Source organism: Labrus bergylta, chromosome 21 (genome assembly GCF_963930695.1).
Source record: "Labrus bergylta chromosome 21, fLabBer1.1, whole genome shotgun sequence".
Classification (NCBI taxonomy): Eukaryota; Metazoa; Chordata; class Actinopteri; order Labriformes; family Labridae; genus Labrus; species Labrus bergylta.
Window position 1 is genome coordinate 15,340,267 of NC_089215.1, and position 16,168 is coordinate 15,356,434.

General features: G+C 46.0%; 1 protein-coding gene across 2 annotated transcripts in view; it reads left to right on the forward strand.

The window, feature by feature from the left end:
- Nucleotides 1–633: 633 nt before the first annotated feature.
- mprip (myosin phosphatase Rho interacting protein) overlaps nt 634–16,168 on the forward strand; it is a 45,324-nt gene continuing 29,789 nt past the window's right edge. Inside the window, exons 1-4 of one of the 2 annotated variants that reach the window (XM_029278584.2) lie at nt 634–1,512; nt 8,661–8,738; nt 9,381–9,446; nt 15,959–16,110. In XM_029278584.2, coding sequence (XP_029134417.2) covers nt 1,390–1,512; nt 8,661–8,738; nt 9,381–9,446; nt 15,959–16,110 — 419 coding nt within the window. In that variant the 5' untranslated portion in view covers nt 634–1,389. The remainder of the gene's footprint in view (nt 1,513–8,660; nt 8,739–9,380; nt 9,447–15,958; nt 16,111–16,168) is intronic. The other variant, XM_020638297.3, reaches the window with a different exon arrangement.

Here is a 16,168-nt window from a genome sequence, read left to right on the forward strand (position 1 = left end):
AATAAATAATAATGATATAAAAGTGAACATAATAAATAAACAAATAATCACATAAAATTACACAAAATCGTATTATTTTTTAACAAATAATTTCGTAATAAAAGTCTAATAAAACGATAATGTAAAAATGTAACAAAAAATAACATGTGAATAAAAAATAAATAATACAATGATACGCTAATAAAATATCATTTTGAAATAAAAATACAATTAAATAAATCTAATGATATAAAAATTACGAATAAACAAAAAAATAACACAATGAGAAATTCATAAAATAATAATCTAAAATATATACTAACTTAAAATCCAAATTAATAAATATGTATTAGTTAGAAAGCACACATAAATAATAAACATGATATAATACAACGATGAATTAATATAGAGAATTATATAATTAATGAAAAATATTTTTGTATTTATTAAAGTAATGACGCACAAAAAGCATATTTTTACATATCAACATGTAAAAAAAATAACAAACATAACTATTTTACATTAAAATATTATTATTATAAAAACACACTTTGTAGTAGACCGTGTCCACAGGGTGGCGAGAGTGAGTAGTTATCGCGAGACTTTCACAGATTCCCAACAGCTTGTGTGTGTGTGTGTGTGTGTGTGTGTGAGTGTGTGTATGTGAGTGTCCGCTCCCCCTCGCTCCTTTGGGAAAGAAGAAAATAAACGTCTCGCTGCTAACAAGGCTAGTTATGGACCCGAACCCTGAACGACCGGCACGGAGCTGCTCCCCCTGCAAGCAGCGGGTCTAACACGGGACCGGCTCGGATTACCGGATATATATATTTAAAATATTTATTTAAAAGTTAATAGACACGAGCCAGGACGAGATTTCATGAGCTATCTGCGAGCTAGCTCCCAGCGCTAACCGTGGCTACACTGGATGAAGTTCGCATGGACTGCCTGCTCCTCCGGGGACAGGGTCCTGCTGTCTGAGCCTGGTCCACCTCCACATGGGAGTCTGCTGTTACAGAAGGGACACCGTCTCATGGGAGCTTAAAGGAGGTACCTGTGCGCAGGTGTTGTTTGCGTGGCCATTACATTATTGATGTGTAATTCCACGGGAAGCTAACAGGATACTAGCCTCCTCGCTTTGTGGGAGCAGGCCATGGACTGAGGGACTGAGGGAGGGGAAGCCCGGCTTAATGGCAGCTAATTATTTATCAGGAGCCAGCGATTGGATAGACACGAAGAAGAGTCTAATTTGAACCTTTTATCCCCGAACTATTCGATATATTTTATCACATGAAAATGCGTCGGAGTCGTGGAGCTTTGTTGGGATAAAAAGTCTCAGAAGAAAAAAGAGGAGGATTACAGCTTCATTGATAAAAAGTCCTGCACGTATACATCAGTTTTTGTTTTTTAAACATGTCTACCGCTAAAGAAAACCCCTGCAGGAAATTCCAGGCGAACTTCTTCAATAAAAGCAAATGTCAGAACTGCTTCAAACCCCGAGAGCTGCATCTGCTGACCGACCAGGACCTGACACAGGTACCAAAGATGCTAATTATACCAGGAATGTTGCATATGTGTTATATCTGGTTGCGTCACGGTGATTTAGACTCACCTGTGCACTCATTGACAGACAGTGTGCTCATTGCACACTAAGGCTGCAATGTCTGTTATTTTAATGATGCAAAGGTAACGTTTTTAAGTGAAGGTGAGAAAGAGTCTGAGTTGCAGAAGTGTTTGGCAACTAAATGTTGCAAAGAGGTTTTTTGCACAGTCATGTGCACAAAGTTTCCATTGTGAATGAAAACTGGTGTCCGACTGATTAATCGGCCAGCTAACAATATTGGCCAAATAAAAGGACTACCAGCAATTTGGTATCGGCTGATTTTATCTCCGATATGTGCCGATGTTGCTGCATTTATTCAACAGTCAAAAATCATAAGTTTCATTGTATAACACGAGCAGTTCTCTTCAAGCTGAGACCAGCAGAGCTGTTTGGATTACAACCTGCATCACCAAAAAGCCAAACTATCTCCAAACTGCTGAAGTTGTTTTTGTTCTGCTCCAAATGTCTGTAAGGCCCCGTGTCCACCCAGCGGTTTTTTTTTCTGAGGGCCAGTTTCCTTTTTCAGTTGTTTTCAACAAGTAGAGAGCGTTTACAGCAGCAGGCGGTTGTCTGGAGCAAAAATCGAGATTGATTGCTTAAGTTGAAAATCTTGCAACTTTTCAGAAAGGCGATGCCGACGTCACCGGCGCACTTTTCAAAATATAAGAAAATCCCCGTATTTTTTTTTTCCGCCTACAGGTCGTGTCTTGTCTCCACATCCTCCTCGCTCCGTGTCTGGTCGGGAAATAAACGATCTCAAATATAAAACATGCAGTAAGTGACGGAGCCGTGCCGGTCATACAGCGGTCAACAGACTGTTGTCATAGAGACGGGACGGACGTGCAGCGCGTTTCATGCAAGCGCTGTCTACCTAGATGCTTTTCTGCCCGGAAAAAGCGCGAGGTAGACACGGGGCCTGAAGCTGCGCTGACCCCAACCCCTTCGACATGATTGACTGTTCATTGTCTTCTTTTTCTTCTCCCCTCCCCTCCCAGTGTTTGGGGCGTGTAACTAAACGTTAAAATCAATCGGACCTTTTTTTTTTTTTCAACGTTTATTTTATTTTTTGCCTTATATCCAGAGATACTCATGACAGGACAGGACAGTGGAGAGAGTCAGAAACCAGAGAGGGAGGGATCAGGGAATGACATGCAGGAAAGGGGCCACAGGTCAGATTTTAACCCGGGCCGTCCACTTGGAGGACTACAGCCTCCATACATGGGGTGCGTGCACTAACCACTAGGCTACCGGCGCCCCTCAATCCGACTTTAATTGCACAATTGAGGCATTTCTATCACGAAAAGTTGCATCCCGAAAATAATCATTAATAGCCCAGACTGTCAAGCTGTGAAGCACTGTGTTTCGTTACCATAGCAACAAGAACAGAAGTCCTCACAGATCAACATTCGACCACATCAGTATGAAACGTCTTAGCATCATTTAAAATCCACTTGTTTAAAGACCCCTCGGTTGATCACCGTCTCAGAAAGTCTTTACTCGCTGTCGGGCCGATGTTTGGAAAGGGTAAAATGATTATTGATGGAGGAACCAGCTCGTCAGGCTCACGAGAATGTCGGCTGTACAGCACGTCGTCCCTGCAGCCTAGAAAATACCTTGAGTGCTTGAATGCTTGTAATGTTTGAAATGGTTAAGGTGTAAAGATTGAGCGAAAGCATCTCTCTCATGTTCATGTGATAGAATCGTTTTTATAAAGTAGGTCAGGAAGAAAAACAGCTGAAGGTTTCCTTTCTCTCTCCGTGTCGATCGTCCCTGACGTGCGGGGTGAAAGTGAATTCCTTTTGATTTCCTCTCTGCACTAAAAGCTCCGTTTGGCTGCCGGTTTGTTGTCTTTGTTTGTGTAACCTTCAGCTGGCGTTTGTTTCCCGTGTGTACCCGAAGCCGGACAGAAACCGCTACAGTCCCGTTTACAGCAAAACTCACAGGAACCTTTAGATCAGCTTTTTTCTGAGTGCTCCTCCATTTTTTTTTTGTGCGGTCGCATCCGAGCCCTCAAGTTGAAAATCAGAAAGGCGCTGTCACCGGCGCTCTTCTTCTGAAGCAGCCAATCAAATCAAGTTAAAGGCTTTACCTCCGCTCTGTCTGACATTCTTCCACTTCCTGGCAACGGCGAGAGCTCTACGTGTGATCGGGCCTTAAGAACGAACTTTGCCGTTAGTGATGTTGTTAAAAAACATCAACACTTGATACCATATGTTGTTATATGAATAATCGCTAATATCTAAATGTAACCAATAAACGCCGTCTCTTCATTGGACCGAGGAGAGGAATGCTTCCAAGACGTCGGGCAAACTCGTACTGAAACGTTTCCAAATTATTTGACCTTTGTTCTCTGCAGTTTTTGGTCATTAAAAACAGAACTTAGATCTTTTATTTTTGTTGCCATGGTTTCAACAGGTATCATGTCATTATTTTTTTATGTGACAACCTTAGCTGTGAGTTCGATAAAGTCTTGGGGGCGGGTAAGTTCCCGGTCCCTGAGGTGGACTCAAGGTCCTCCAAAGGTTCCTCGTCCCTGGGGAAAGTTCCTGCTCTGGAGACGGAGCTCATGAAGAATCTACCAGGAACCCTATTTTACAAAGAACAGAAAGAGTGGAGCAGAGATGAAGCGGTGCAGGTCGTACTCTGAGCGTGTTCTCTGAGTTGCTTGTTTCTCTCTGAGATCATTAGTTTAGTCTCTGTTGTGTCCTGTAATTGATCCCAGACTTGAGGCCCAGATGGGCTCTCGAATGCAGCTTCAGAGCCAAACGGCAACGTCAGCATCCTCTTGTGTGTGTGTGTGGGGGGGGTTACACACTTTGTGTCTGTTTCTGAAGTGCGTACAGCTCCTCTCTGAGTGAGCTGCTGGTTAACTCTTCAGACTCCTGACTGCAGATAGATGGCTTACGGTTACATCACTTCCTCTAATCTCCCGGTGACCCGGCCCTCGCTCTCTGCCATGACGGAACCAGAGAGGCTTACCGCTGATACTCCATCCGCCCTCGCTCATCCAGCCGCCCGCAGGCTGTGAGAGACTGTCTCCACTCTGTCAGCTATCCAAACAGGCAACAGGGAGCTCAGTTGCACAAGCAGGTTTTGTAAGGATTCGTATGTGGACGCTGCTCAGACCAGATAGCTCTGCTCGGCCTAAAGCCATGTTATATAAGCACGCATAAACAGTGTTAAACTCGAGAGGTGAGGGTAAGGCTTTGTAAAATGTTCCAGTGTGGAGAGAAAAGGGTCAGACTCTGAGGAGATAAACTAAATCACCCTGCGAGGAGCGAGCTCTTGTAAGGCTGTTAAAACGCCATGAGCACGCCGTTTCGCTGAGTGAATCTGAGCCCTAAGTTAAAGGTGTTCTCTTGGTAAGGGGAGCCGGACTTTGAAACAGATAGCCCACATGGAGAAGTTATGCAAAGAGAAGAGAGCTGCATGTCAGAAGGACAGTGTCCAATATAAACAAAGTCTTTGTTCAGCGGGGCTGGAATAAAAGGTGGGCCGGGGGAGGGGCCGCCGCTAGAGCCAGAGAACATTCATTTATTTCAACCAATGCGCCCCAGGAGGAGGTTTTATTTCCTACAAGTGCCAGGTCTGTTGTCACGGTTTTCGCTCAGTCACATGAACAGTTTGTCCCCAGAGAGGTGAGGAGAAGTTTGTCCTGGAGAAGTGATCATGCCGCCGGGGAGAGCAGGAGGTGGGCGGCGGGAGGCGGGGCAGAGATGGAGGAAGCAGGCAGTGTTTGGTTTTAAATGAACGTGGGAGAGACGCAGGGAGATCGGCATGGTGTGATGGGATAGGAGGAGTGGGAGCAGGAGTCACGGGAGGAGAGGAAGTGTGGGGTCGCGATATCCGAGTAAAGTTTCCCATCGTGTGAGTCTCTAGCGATGCACAGAGGACGAGATAGCTTTAACATGGAGCCATTGCTCCCACACAGATACCGACTGCTCTGCTCACAGACTTTTCTACAAAGTGTCAACTTCCAGAAACGTGTAACGTGTTCGCTCCGGTCCGATAAGGCTCCATGCACCATTGTCGGTCAACACCAACAGACAGCTAGAGTGACGAGGCAAAAGAGTTCCCGAGGTAATTTTACAGACTCATTCGCCACAGCACGAGATAATAGGATGTATGAGGTATAAAACACGACAAGAAACACACAAAGATAATTTTTCTGAACCGTCAAAACAGAGTGTTTTATTCTGAAAATAAACCGGATGTTTTCATGTTATTTCAGTGACTTAAATGTAAGCCTTGCGTTTAGCTGAGACGCAGCGCAGCGGAGCCAGTGGAAGCACACACACTGAATAAATAAAAAGACGATGAGCTCTGCTGCCGAGTGGAGGCCGACCGAATGCGCATTGCTTCATTTTTCCTAGCTCTACGCTACCCTAAAGCCCGAGTTAAACCCTCTGCGGTGTGTCTACGACATTAGCAGGAAATGAAAATGCAAGACGCAGGTTTATAGACTGCAACTGCACTGAGGGCGCGGTCTCACTGGCCATCCGTACCGCGCCCAAGCACGCTTCAACGCTAAAGTCCAGTTTGTTTGGCCAGTGTGACCGCTCTGTATCATGTTCAGGCACGGTACACTTCATGCACGAGCACAAGCACGCAGGTACACAATGCTGACAGCCTTCATTATGGAGAAATCCAGAGTTTCATGGCTGTATCTGACTAACATGACACAATAGAAGCCACAAAGTAGCTGTCATGTTGCGTCTATTTTATTTTTTTATTTATTTATGGCTGTGTCTGATTAAAATGGTTTAAAATAAGCTGTAAAGTCAGTAAAATAGCTGTCAGTGTTTTTCCTCTGATGTGCAGACGCAGACTCAACTGTGGGTCTCTTTTTCTCTCTCTCTCTCTCTCTCTCTCTCTCTCTCTCTCTCTCTCTCTCTCTCTCGTCCGCCTGTTTGTAAACTGAGCACGCTTCATAATAACATAAAGCATGCATGTGTTGTATTAAGACGTTATGTACAAGAGGTAATCGTGCTTTTAGGCATGGATAGTCCTGTGTAGTGTGACCGCACGCCGTGCCGGCCAGCGTGAGAATGGCGCAGCGGGGGGGGGGGCAGTCGTGCTCGGGTACAGCACGGTACAGATGACCAGTGTGACCGCGCCCTAATTAGTCAAAGATACTACTGAGGACGCTGCGTTTGATGCTGCATTGTGGAAACGATTAATTTCAACTCCTGATGTTGTACGCATTGTTTTTCAAACCGTCCCAAGACTAAAAACACTGACAATTAAATAAAGAATCGTTTCTTTGAGATCTCATTTAGACGGCAGCTGGTCAATGAGATGTGCACAGTTTGTCTTTGTTAGCACAGGTAGCAGCCTTAGCGGAGCGGCGTGCTCATTTAAAGTCGGACAGACGATGTGTTCCTGCTCGTGGTCGCTCTGCAGCAGCTGCTCCAGGTTTTCTCCCTGCGGTCTGAACGTCTCTCCTGCTGCCTCACTCCCTGCAGGACGACACAACCAGGGGGGAAACCATTCGTCATCCGCTGCCTAATTAACACACTGAACTGATTTATCTGGGTCACAACATGCTCCCCTCCAAAATGATCTTTGGTAAGGGTTCAGCTCGTCTACACTGCCTTCACAGACGTGTCCACACACGCCTAACTCAGGCACATATAGATTTATGGTGGGCATGCAGCGACACGGAGCACTTTAAGAAGAGCTAACTAATAATCACATCCTCCACAGAGCAGAGACATCTCAGGTTTGTGTGTAGGAGTGAGGGCAGCTGGGTAATGTTTAACACGTAAAGCACAGAGACGGCGTTAACTCGGAGCACAGAGCTGCAGATTAACGCTGTGTGAAGACAGACGACCAGCCGCTGGACACAGGAGAGCACTGTGTTCTGAATCCTGTTCAAACTGAATTAAAGCTTTTTGCAGAGTAAAGCTCAAGCCTCTGTCTTTATTTACATCAGGTCATAATGCTGTTAATGATGTGATCAGGTTTTGATACTCCTGTGCCAAAAGGGACACAAAGCTGCAAACTAGCATCCACTTAGAGTCTGAAAAAAAGCTGACGAGAGATTCATTTAGATTTTCATGATTTAGAGAATCAACAAAGATAACTGGTGGTCTCTTTTTGTGGTTTGGTCTGATTGAGATTATTTCCTCTGTTACGATGGATGCTGCTGTCCGTCAAGTTGACCTTTGACCTGCCGCTTTGCATTATTGGAGGGAGACTGGTCTGATGCAGACTGTAGATTTTGGACGAGAGCCGTCTGTTCATGCAGGTGGCGCTAGAGTCCCATCGATGGCGGTCTCCATGCTGGAAATGCTGTCTCAGTCTAACTTTCAGTCAACCTAACGACAGGCTGATAGCTGGAGCTGAGGCGGGTTTTAAGCCTCCTGACAAACCGTTACACCTGTCAATCAGGTCAGCTACACGCCTTATTGTGAATAACTCTTATCCTTCATCAAATCAAAACTGATGAGTCATCAAAACAGAACAAGACATGAGCTAATCAGACCTATTTGTTTTTTTGAACCAGGCTGTAAACATGTTAATCTCTGATGTAAAAACAGGCTTTTTAGAATGGGTGTGTATGTGACTTCCTGTGCTTCTGCAGCCACCCTCTAGTGGACACTCGAGGAACTGCAGGATTTACACTTCAGCATCGACTGCTTCAGAGTCTGAAAGAGGCGACCTCTGTGTTTATGTGTTTCCACGTCTTTTGAACTTTCTGCCTCTGTGGTCGGAGGAGGTTTGTGGTCCAACCGGTCCTGGAGTGTGAGTGTGTGTGTGTGCCATGGCGGTCTCATGTGCTGTGGGTAACCGGGACAGAGAGGCAGCCAATCATCAAACGGAGCTGATTACAGCACAACGCTCACCAGCTCGCTCGTTGGGTTCTGTGTGGCTGCAAAACGAGAACAGAGGCAACATCTGGACCCCAAAGACTCCCCCCCCCCCCCCCCCCCCCTTTCTCTCGCCCTCTCTCTCTGTCTGTCTGTCTCTCTGTCTCTCTCTCTCTCCCTCTCTCTCCCCTCCCCCTCGGCTCACACGCTCTCCCAGTTTTAATGATTACCTAAATTGCTCTTTTTCTCTCCCCCTCTCTCTTTTACAGGCTAAACCTATTTATGGTGGATGGCTGTGTTTGGCCCCCGAGGGGACCGACTTTGACAATCCCATGCAGAGATCTCGGGTAAGAGCGTGCAATGACTGCCCATCCATTAGGTCAGGATCAATACTTTATTACATGAAGAATCTCAGCTCATTTTGAGCTCTTACAGTTTTATAAAACAGATCGACCATCAGTTTTTATTCACCCTGAATCCAAGGTTTGAAGGGTGAGGGAGAGCGCCCTAGACGAGCAAATGTTAGTGAAAACAAACTAGAAATAAACAATTTGAACTGTATGAATATTCTGAATGTTTCACTGAGGTTATAGTAAAAATAAATACCCTCCACTAAATCCTGAAGGAACGGTCTGAAGTTTGACAATCACAATTTAAGACAACCCGAAGTCTCTACATCATGCTGTTTATTAAGATAAGACAAGTCAGTGGTAACCTCGACTATTGCAAATAACGATTGAACCTTATCTTGGGGACCCCCTTGAAAACGAGATGGTGCATCTCAAGGGGGCTATCCCTCCAATAAAAATGTCAAATAAAATCCCCTTCACGTTGTCTCTTTGCACAGACTGGATAACAAGTTTCTGTGCACAAACACGTTTTATCCACAGATGAGGACAAACTTTGGGAACAGAGAGCAGGAACACAATTTGAGACCAGGTACTACTACTTATCATGGAGATTAAAAACTTCACTGTGTCTTCTGACAGAAATGGCAGCGGAGATTCTTCGTGCTGTATGAACACGGCTGCCTGCGCTTCGCTCTGGACGAGTCGGTAAGAAACACACCTTGTTCCCTTCTTTAAAGGAAACTGAACCTGAAGCTGTGATAACGTGTGTGAGCAGTGAGAAGAGTCTCTCTGCGGGACGGGACTCATGTTGACCTGTGTGTGTGTTTGGGTGTGTGTGTGTGTGTGTGTGTGTGTGTGTGTTTGTGTGTGCGTGTGTGTGTCTGTCTCTGCGGGAATGTGACACGGGTGACCAAACCCTCACTAGCTGATCAGGCTGCAGATTACACTGTTTGTGTGTAAACAGTGAGAGCCACACACCACCAGGCCGCCTCCCACAACGCACGCACACACACACACACTTTTCTATGATTCTTGTTAAAGTCAACCAATACTGACTCCTGCTTGTTACCACGGCAACAGAAATAGAAGTCCGAGCTTGGGTCATTTCTTGTTTTTAAATGCCTGAAATTGCAGACAAACTCCTAGATTTGTTGCTGTGGCATCAAAACGGGCATCTTTACTGTTTGATTTATACTTGCACAATACTGAAGATAACCCTCTAGGTTAGCAATGGTTCTGATCCGTGTGTTTTGTATCAAACGGAGGCGATCTTCAGTGAGCAGGTGTTTCCCTGTGTGATAGCTGCTCAGTGACTCTTCCTCGTTGGTGTTTGAAGTCACATGTGGTGGATCTCTTTGTGTTTCCAGCGATGACAATGGGAGGAAACGGCGCTGGGTGTGCGCGTGTGCGTGTGCGTGTGCGTGTTTTCCACTGTGTAATGTGTTTCCAGTGACACCCAGCCTGCTGTGTTTTCCTCTCATTGTAACCGTGATTCCAAAACTGTCTGCCTCTTTGTCCTCGGCTCTTTTCATCTGCTCCAGCGGGCAGGAAAGTGGGTCAGGGAAATGGCTGCTTTGTGCCGAGGAACTATGCAGCTGATAACGCCACACTCGTGTTGTTGATCTCATTGAGATCATCATTGTTCAACACACACTGTTGATGTGATTAGTTTAATGTTCGTGTTATTTACTCCTCTCCTACAGAGGAGAGATTTACAGGAGCCACTCCCTCCCTCTCTTTGTCTTAACGAGTGTTTGATCACATTATCCCTGCTGCTGTTCATCATCAGAGGAGCTTTGTAACATGCAGAACATGCATCACAATCTCTGCTTTAAACACAGCAGGTTCAAGCCGAGGTCGAGGGGACATGGAGCCTCGTGTTTCTGCTGAGTCAAAGTCAAATCATTATTTTCCATCAGTTGCACTCGACAACTATCCAAATGATTCAGCATGTTTAAAGGAAAGTTCAGTAGAGGAGGAAAATGTTTTCTTTTTCATTAAGACTTGTCATCGTCATGATTACGCTTGGCCACTCCCACTCTCCAACTCACAGAATATCTTGTGGTGCGTTTCCACAAAGTGTGTCAGTCTGTTGGACAGATCATTAAGTGTGTGAGGCCTCTGACCTGGACTTAGCATCGCCACATTACACACTTTCCATGAGCCTGCTCTCCTGCTGACTCTGGACTCTCCTTCAGACTCTCCTACAGACTCTGGACTCTCCTTCAGACTCTCCTACAGACTCTGGACTCTCCTACAGACTCTGGACTCTCCTTCAGACTCTCCTGCAGACTCTCCTGCAGACTCTGGACTCTCCTTCAGACTCTCCTGCAGACTCTGGACTCTCCTTCAGACTCTCCTACAGACTCTGGACTCTCCTTCAGACTCTCCTGCAGACTCTCCTGCAGACTCTGGACTCTCCTTCAGACTCTCCTGCAGACTCTGGACTCTCCTTCAGACTCTCCTACAGACTCTGGACTCTCCTTCAGACTCTCCTGCAGACTCTCCTTCAGACTCTCCTGCAGACTCTGGACTCTCCTTCAGACTCTCCTGCAGACTCTCCTTCAGACTCTCCTACAGACTCTGGACTCTCCTTCAGACTCTCCTGCAGACTCTCCTTCAGACTCTCCTGCAGACTCTCCTGCAGACTCTGGACTCTCCTTCAGACTCTTCTGCAGACTCTCCTGCAGACTCTGGTCTCTCCTTCAGACTCTCCTGCAGACTCTGGTCTCTCCTTCAGACTCTCCTGCAGACTCTGGACTCTCCTGCAGACTCTCCTGCAGAGTCTCTCACCCTGCCTGTCTTGGTCTTGACTAGGTCTCAATCCTTAAATGTCATGCTTTTGTCCCGGTCTCACCCTGCCTTGGTCTTGGAACTATCTCAGTCTTGCCTTACCTTGGTCTCAGTCTCGGTCTCGATACCTAATTGTCTAGGTCTCTGTCTCGTCCTGCCTTGGTCTTGACGCAGTCCTGCTCTGCCTTGGTCTTAGTCTTGAATCTGTCTTGATCCCTAAATTTCCTGTCTCGATCGTGACTCCTAATGTCTTGGTCTCACCCTGCCTTGGTCTTGGTCTTGACTCGGTCCCTACATGTCTTGGTCTTGTCTCAGTCTTGATCCCTACATGTCTTTGTCTTGACTCGGTTCCTAAATGTCTTGGTCTTGTCTCACTCCTGTCCTGCCTTGGTCTAGCACTTGTCTTGGTCTTAACCCCTAAATGTCTTGCTCTTGACTCTGTCTTGCCCTGCCTTGATCTTGGTCTTGTCTCAGTATCGACCCCTAAATGTCTGGGTCTTGACTCGGTCCTGTCCTACCTTGGTCTTGCTCTTGACTCTGTCTCAACCCCTAAATGTCCTGGTGTTGTCTCGGTCTCGGAGCACTGTGGTCTTTGGCATGTCTTGGTCTCGATTATTGTCTTGACTACAAAACTAGTAAGTTCAGGATCAGGGTGTTATGAAGATTAGTTTGAGTCACATCCCTGTCTCTGCATCTCACCACAGATTATAGAGAGAGGTTTGATGTTCCAAACGTCTTATTCTTGGTGAAACGGTCCGGTGAGCGATGACATCATCCTCTTATTTTCTCCCAGCAGACAGTGGGGTGCTATCTGAAGCCGCGGCCTCTAAAAGCTGAACTATTTTCCCCACGAGCAGGGGCAAAGATGCTCTCCCATGTAAAGCAGCATTCCTCCTCTGATGCCCTTATTTGGTGAACTGCAGCGAGCTCTCCGAGAGAGCGAGCGCTGCAGTGTCTAAAAACCACAGAGGAAACGTCAGATATGCCCCAGACCCAGACATTCCTGCACCCCGCTCTGCTGATGCTGCTAATGCACCACAGAGGAGAACGACAGCAGTTACATTAAAGACTAATCAAATTAAGATAAACCGATAAATAGTCAGACTGTCAGCCAGGAACCAATTTTTCCACGAGGATGGGGGAAAAGTGAGACCACCCTGAAAGTTTGAAAGGGCAAAAGGTCAATGACCATGAGAACAAGCTTAAAGAGGAGGAGTGAAGGAGGAAACACTGAAGTCAGAGCAGCTTCTTTCCTTTATCACGTTTAAGGACATTACAAACAGCTGGGTCATTCAGTTTTAATAAGTTAAAGTATGTTTCTGAAAGAGGAGTTAGATACCTCAGAAACAGCCTTTCTGTCAGTGAAGAGAGTGTGCAGGGATCTGACACCAGATGTGAATTCACTGCTCTGATTGTGACCATACAAACTATAAACAAAGTGGCTCTAGCCACCATCAGATCATTGCAGAGGGGATGAAGGACTTAGGGGCCTGTGTCCAAAGACGATCCAGAAATCGATGATAAACGTTTGGAACTTTTTATGGACTGAGGGCGCACTCACACTAGGCAATCCGTACCGTGCCTAAACACACTACACCCCTAAAACCCAGTTTGTTTGACCAGTGTGAGCGCTCTGATCCATGCTCAAGCTCCGTACACTTCCTCTGAAGAGGTGTGCTTCAGCAAGAGGTAACCGTGATAAGGCCCGGGTTAGTCCTGGAGCAGTGTGAGTGCAGGCCAGAGGGGGAATGAGGAGGTGGGGGCAGCGTCATGTTTTAGTATGGTACAACTGGTCCTAGTGTGAGTGCGCCCTGATTCTCAAACTCAGGGAAACCAGAATCTGAATCTTGGAGGAAAACTTGTTTTTTGGTCTTCTCTGAGCTCCTGTTGTTGATTTTTCTGAAAGTATCTTCCCGGTTGCAGCCGGAGCGTAAACAGTGTGATTCCCACTTTCTGTCTGTTCCTAGTTTTGATGTTTGGAGCTGTGTGGAGGAACATGTAGCGTATAAAACAGCGGTCTCCTTTGCAGATCTGCTGGGCGGACTCTCCTTTGGCTCGGCCTGTTAAAGACTCCTGTAGGATTTATGATTCTTTATGGAGTGGGTGTACTCCACTCTGTTAGTCCTGCATGCTGATTTTACCGCGGGCCATGTGCCCTCATAAGAATCTACAGAATGAAGCGATGTTTATGTTCAGTGTGAAACCTTCACTCTCCTGTCACTCGTCTTGTTTCTGTTCAGTTTTTGTGTTTTTGTGTGCTACATATCAGCTGCAGTGACACTGTGTGAGAAAGGGTTTGCTTTTAATAATATCGCGCCGCAGAGCTAAAAATAGTCGACCCCTTGGAGGGATCGGACAATGGGAGGATATGGAATTGAACCATTCGTGTAGAAATCAAACCCACAACAATTCGTCAGTTTGAATGGCAGCCTTGGCAGAAAGTTCTCCTTTGTTTTGGTGCCAGTTAGCAGAGGGACGTTTCTCAGCAACAAGAGGCTTTATACTCTCGGGACCAGAACCACGATTAGCTGGACTCCACCTAACGACAACAACAACACAGAAAACCCACCTTCAGGCACCACACAGCACCGTGTTTGAATGTTTGCTCTGACCGCGGACGGGCAGGCGGAGGTTTACAGAGCTCAGTAGCTTTGGGATCAAACTAGCCTTCTTTTTTTTCACCTCATTTAGTTTAACATGTTTTCATTTCTTTAAGGTCCCTGAGCTGCAGACAGTAAAATGTTAGGTTCCTGACGTGTGTGGCGCCATGTTTAAGTGGCTTTGAAAATGATTGTGACATTATTTTATAGTATTTTATTCATTCATGGTCGAAGAATAAAGTGGGACATAATCATGTTTCTAAAGCTGTTTCCACATACGCACTCACACAAGGGTAAGGCTAATCCTGAGGTAAGACTGGGCGTAAAAGGAACGACCTGGACGAGGAAACAGAGTCCACTATACGACGCTATAACGAGAATATTGGTCGTGCTGCGATCTGCTTTAGTAAACAGTGTTTGCTTTGTTGGCTGTTCGACAGAGAAATCAATATACTTGCAAAGTCATTTGTTTGTTAATGATTCTTATTGACGACAGTTTCTTGATTCAACATCCTGGTAACTATTTGGCAAAATGAAACTCTGACATGAACATCCTTAGTAAGGATCCAGCTATTTGCTCCCTGATGTCATCCAAGGTTTTAAAATGGAGTAAAGTTTGTGAAAGTCTAAAATCTCTCCGTATATTTCTTTCTAATCTCCTCTCTGTAAACGCTGACGCAGCCTCTCAGCTCCTTCTTCTCAAACCCGATTGTTTCGTTCTTTGTAGTGGAGCAAATTCTTGCACAGCGTCTGAGTCCTGAAGTGCGGCGTGCTGTAATAGCCATATTTGGCAGCCCGCGGGGGTTTACAGGCAGATCTTAATAAAGCTGGATCTGGGTTCAGTGGCCTTAAAAGGAGCTGGAAGCAGAGCCAGCACCTGTTTTACATCTGAGTCCTGGAGAGTCCAGCAGAGCCTGATAACGTAGCGCGTTCACAGGAGGAAGTTTAGGGGATTTCTGAGGGAAGTTAACGAGAGAATACGTTTACATACGTACGCGCTTTAAACACACAAGAAGATTTCTGGTTGTACTTGGTTTATGTTTCTGTGTGCTGAACAATGCAGAACACACACACACACACACACACACACACACACACACACACACACACACACACACACACACACACACACACACACACACACACACACACACACACACACACACACACACACACACAGCAGCTTCAGTCTTCTCTCACCTCCTTTCACTCACTGTGCTGCAACTGAAAGGGTTTGACTGGTTACCACGGTGACGTGGCCGAGTGTCCATACAGTGCCGGCGCTGATAGCGGCCTGTCGAGGGAGGGACGAGGGGTTAGAAAAGAAGAGTATGACGGAAGTAGACATAGAAGAGAAAATATAATCACAGTGAGAAGAAATACCAAGCGGAAAAGGCTCGTTCAAACACGAGGGTGAACCTTGGGTTGTCTTTTACCCGTGGACGTGGAGTTGGTCTGCTTCCTGTTGGACAGGCAGGTGACAAACACCGACCGTTAGCTTGTGCTAGCGTGTGTTAGAAAATGTCCACACTACGTGTCCAGGAGGAGGGGCCACGTTTGAATTATGTGTTTACAAACATTTCTACTGACTCCACCTTTAAAGCTGCCAGTCAAATTTATTAATTAATCCAAAAGAGTATTTTGAAAACCTTAGTGGAGTCGCCCCCTGCAGCGCAGGTCCATCAGGAGGCTAAATCAGCAGCTTTTCTGTAGTTTATGGTTCAATACTATTATAAATTCTCCGATTGTTTTCGTCATCCCGTTCTCATTAAATCTTAAGGTCAAATTCAGATGCTGACACGTTTCCTGTTGTGTCTCCTGCAGCCGAGCACGCTCCCTCAGGGCACGGTGAACATGAACCTGTGCACGGACGTCATCGATGCCGAGCCGAAGACGGGCCAGAAGAACTCCCTGTGCATCATCACACCTGAGCAGGAGTACTTCATCCGAGGAGAAAACAAGGAGATCATCAACGGGTGAGTCTGTGATCTGATTGGTTCAACAGGACAGGAAGTAAACACACAAACATTTAAA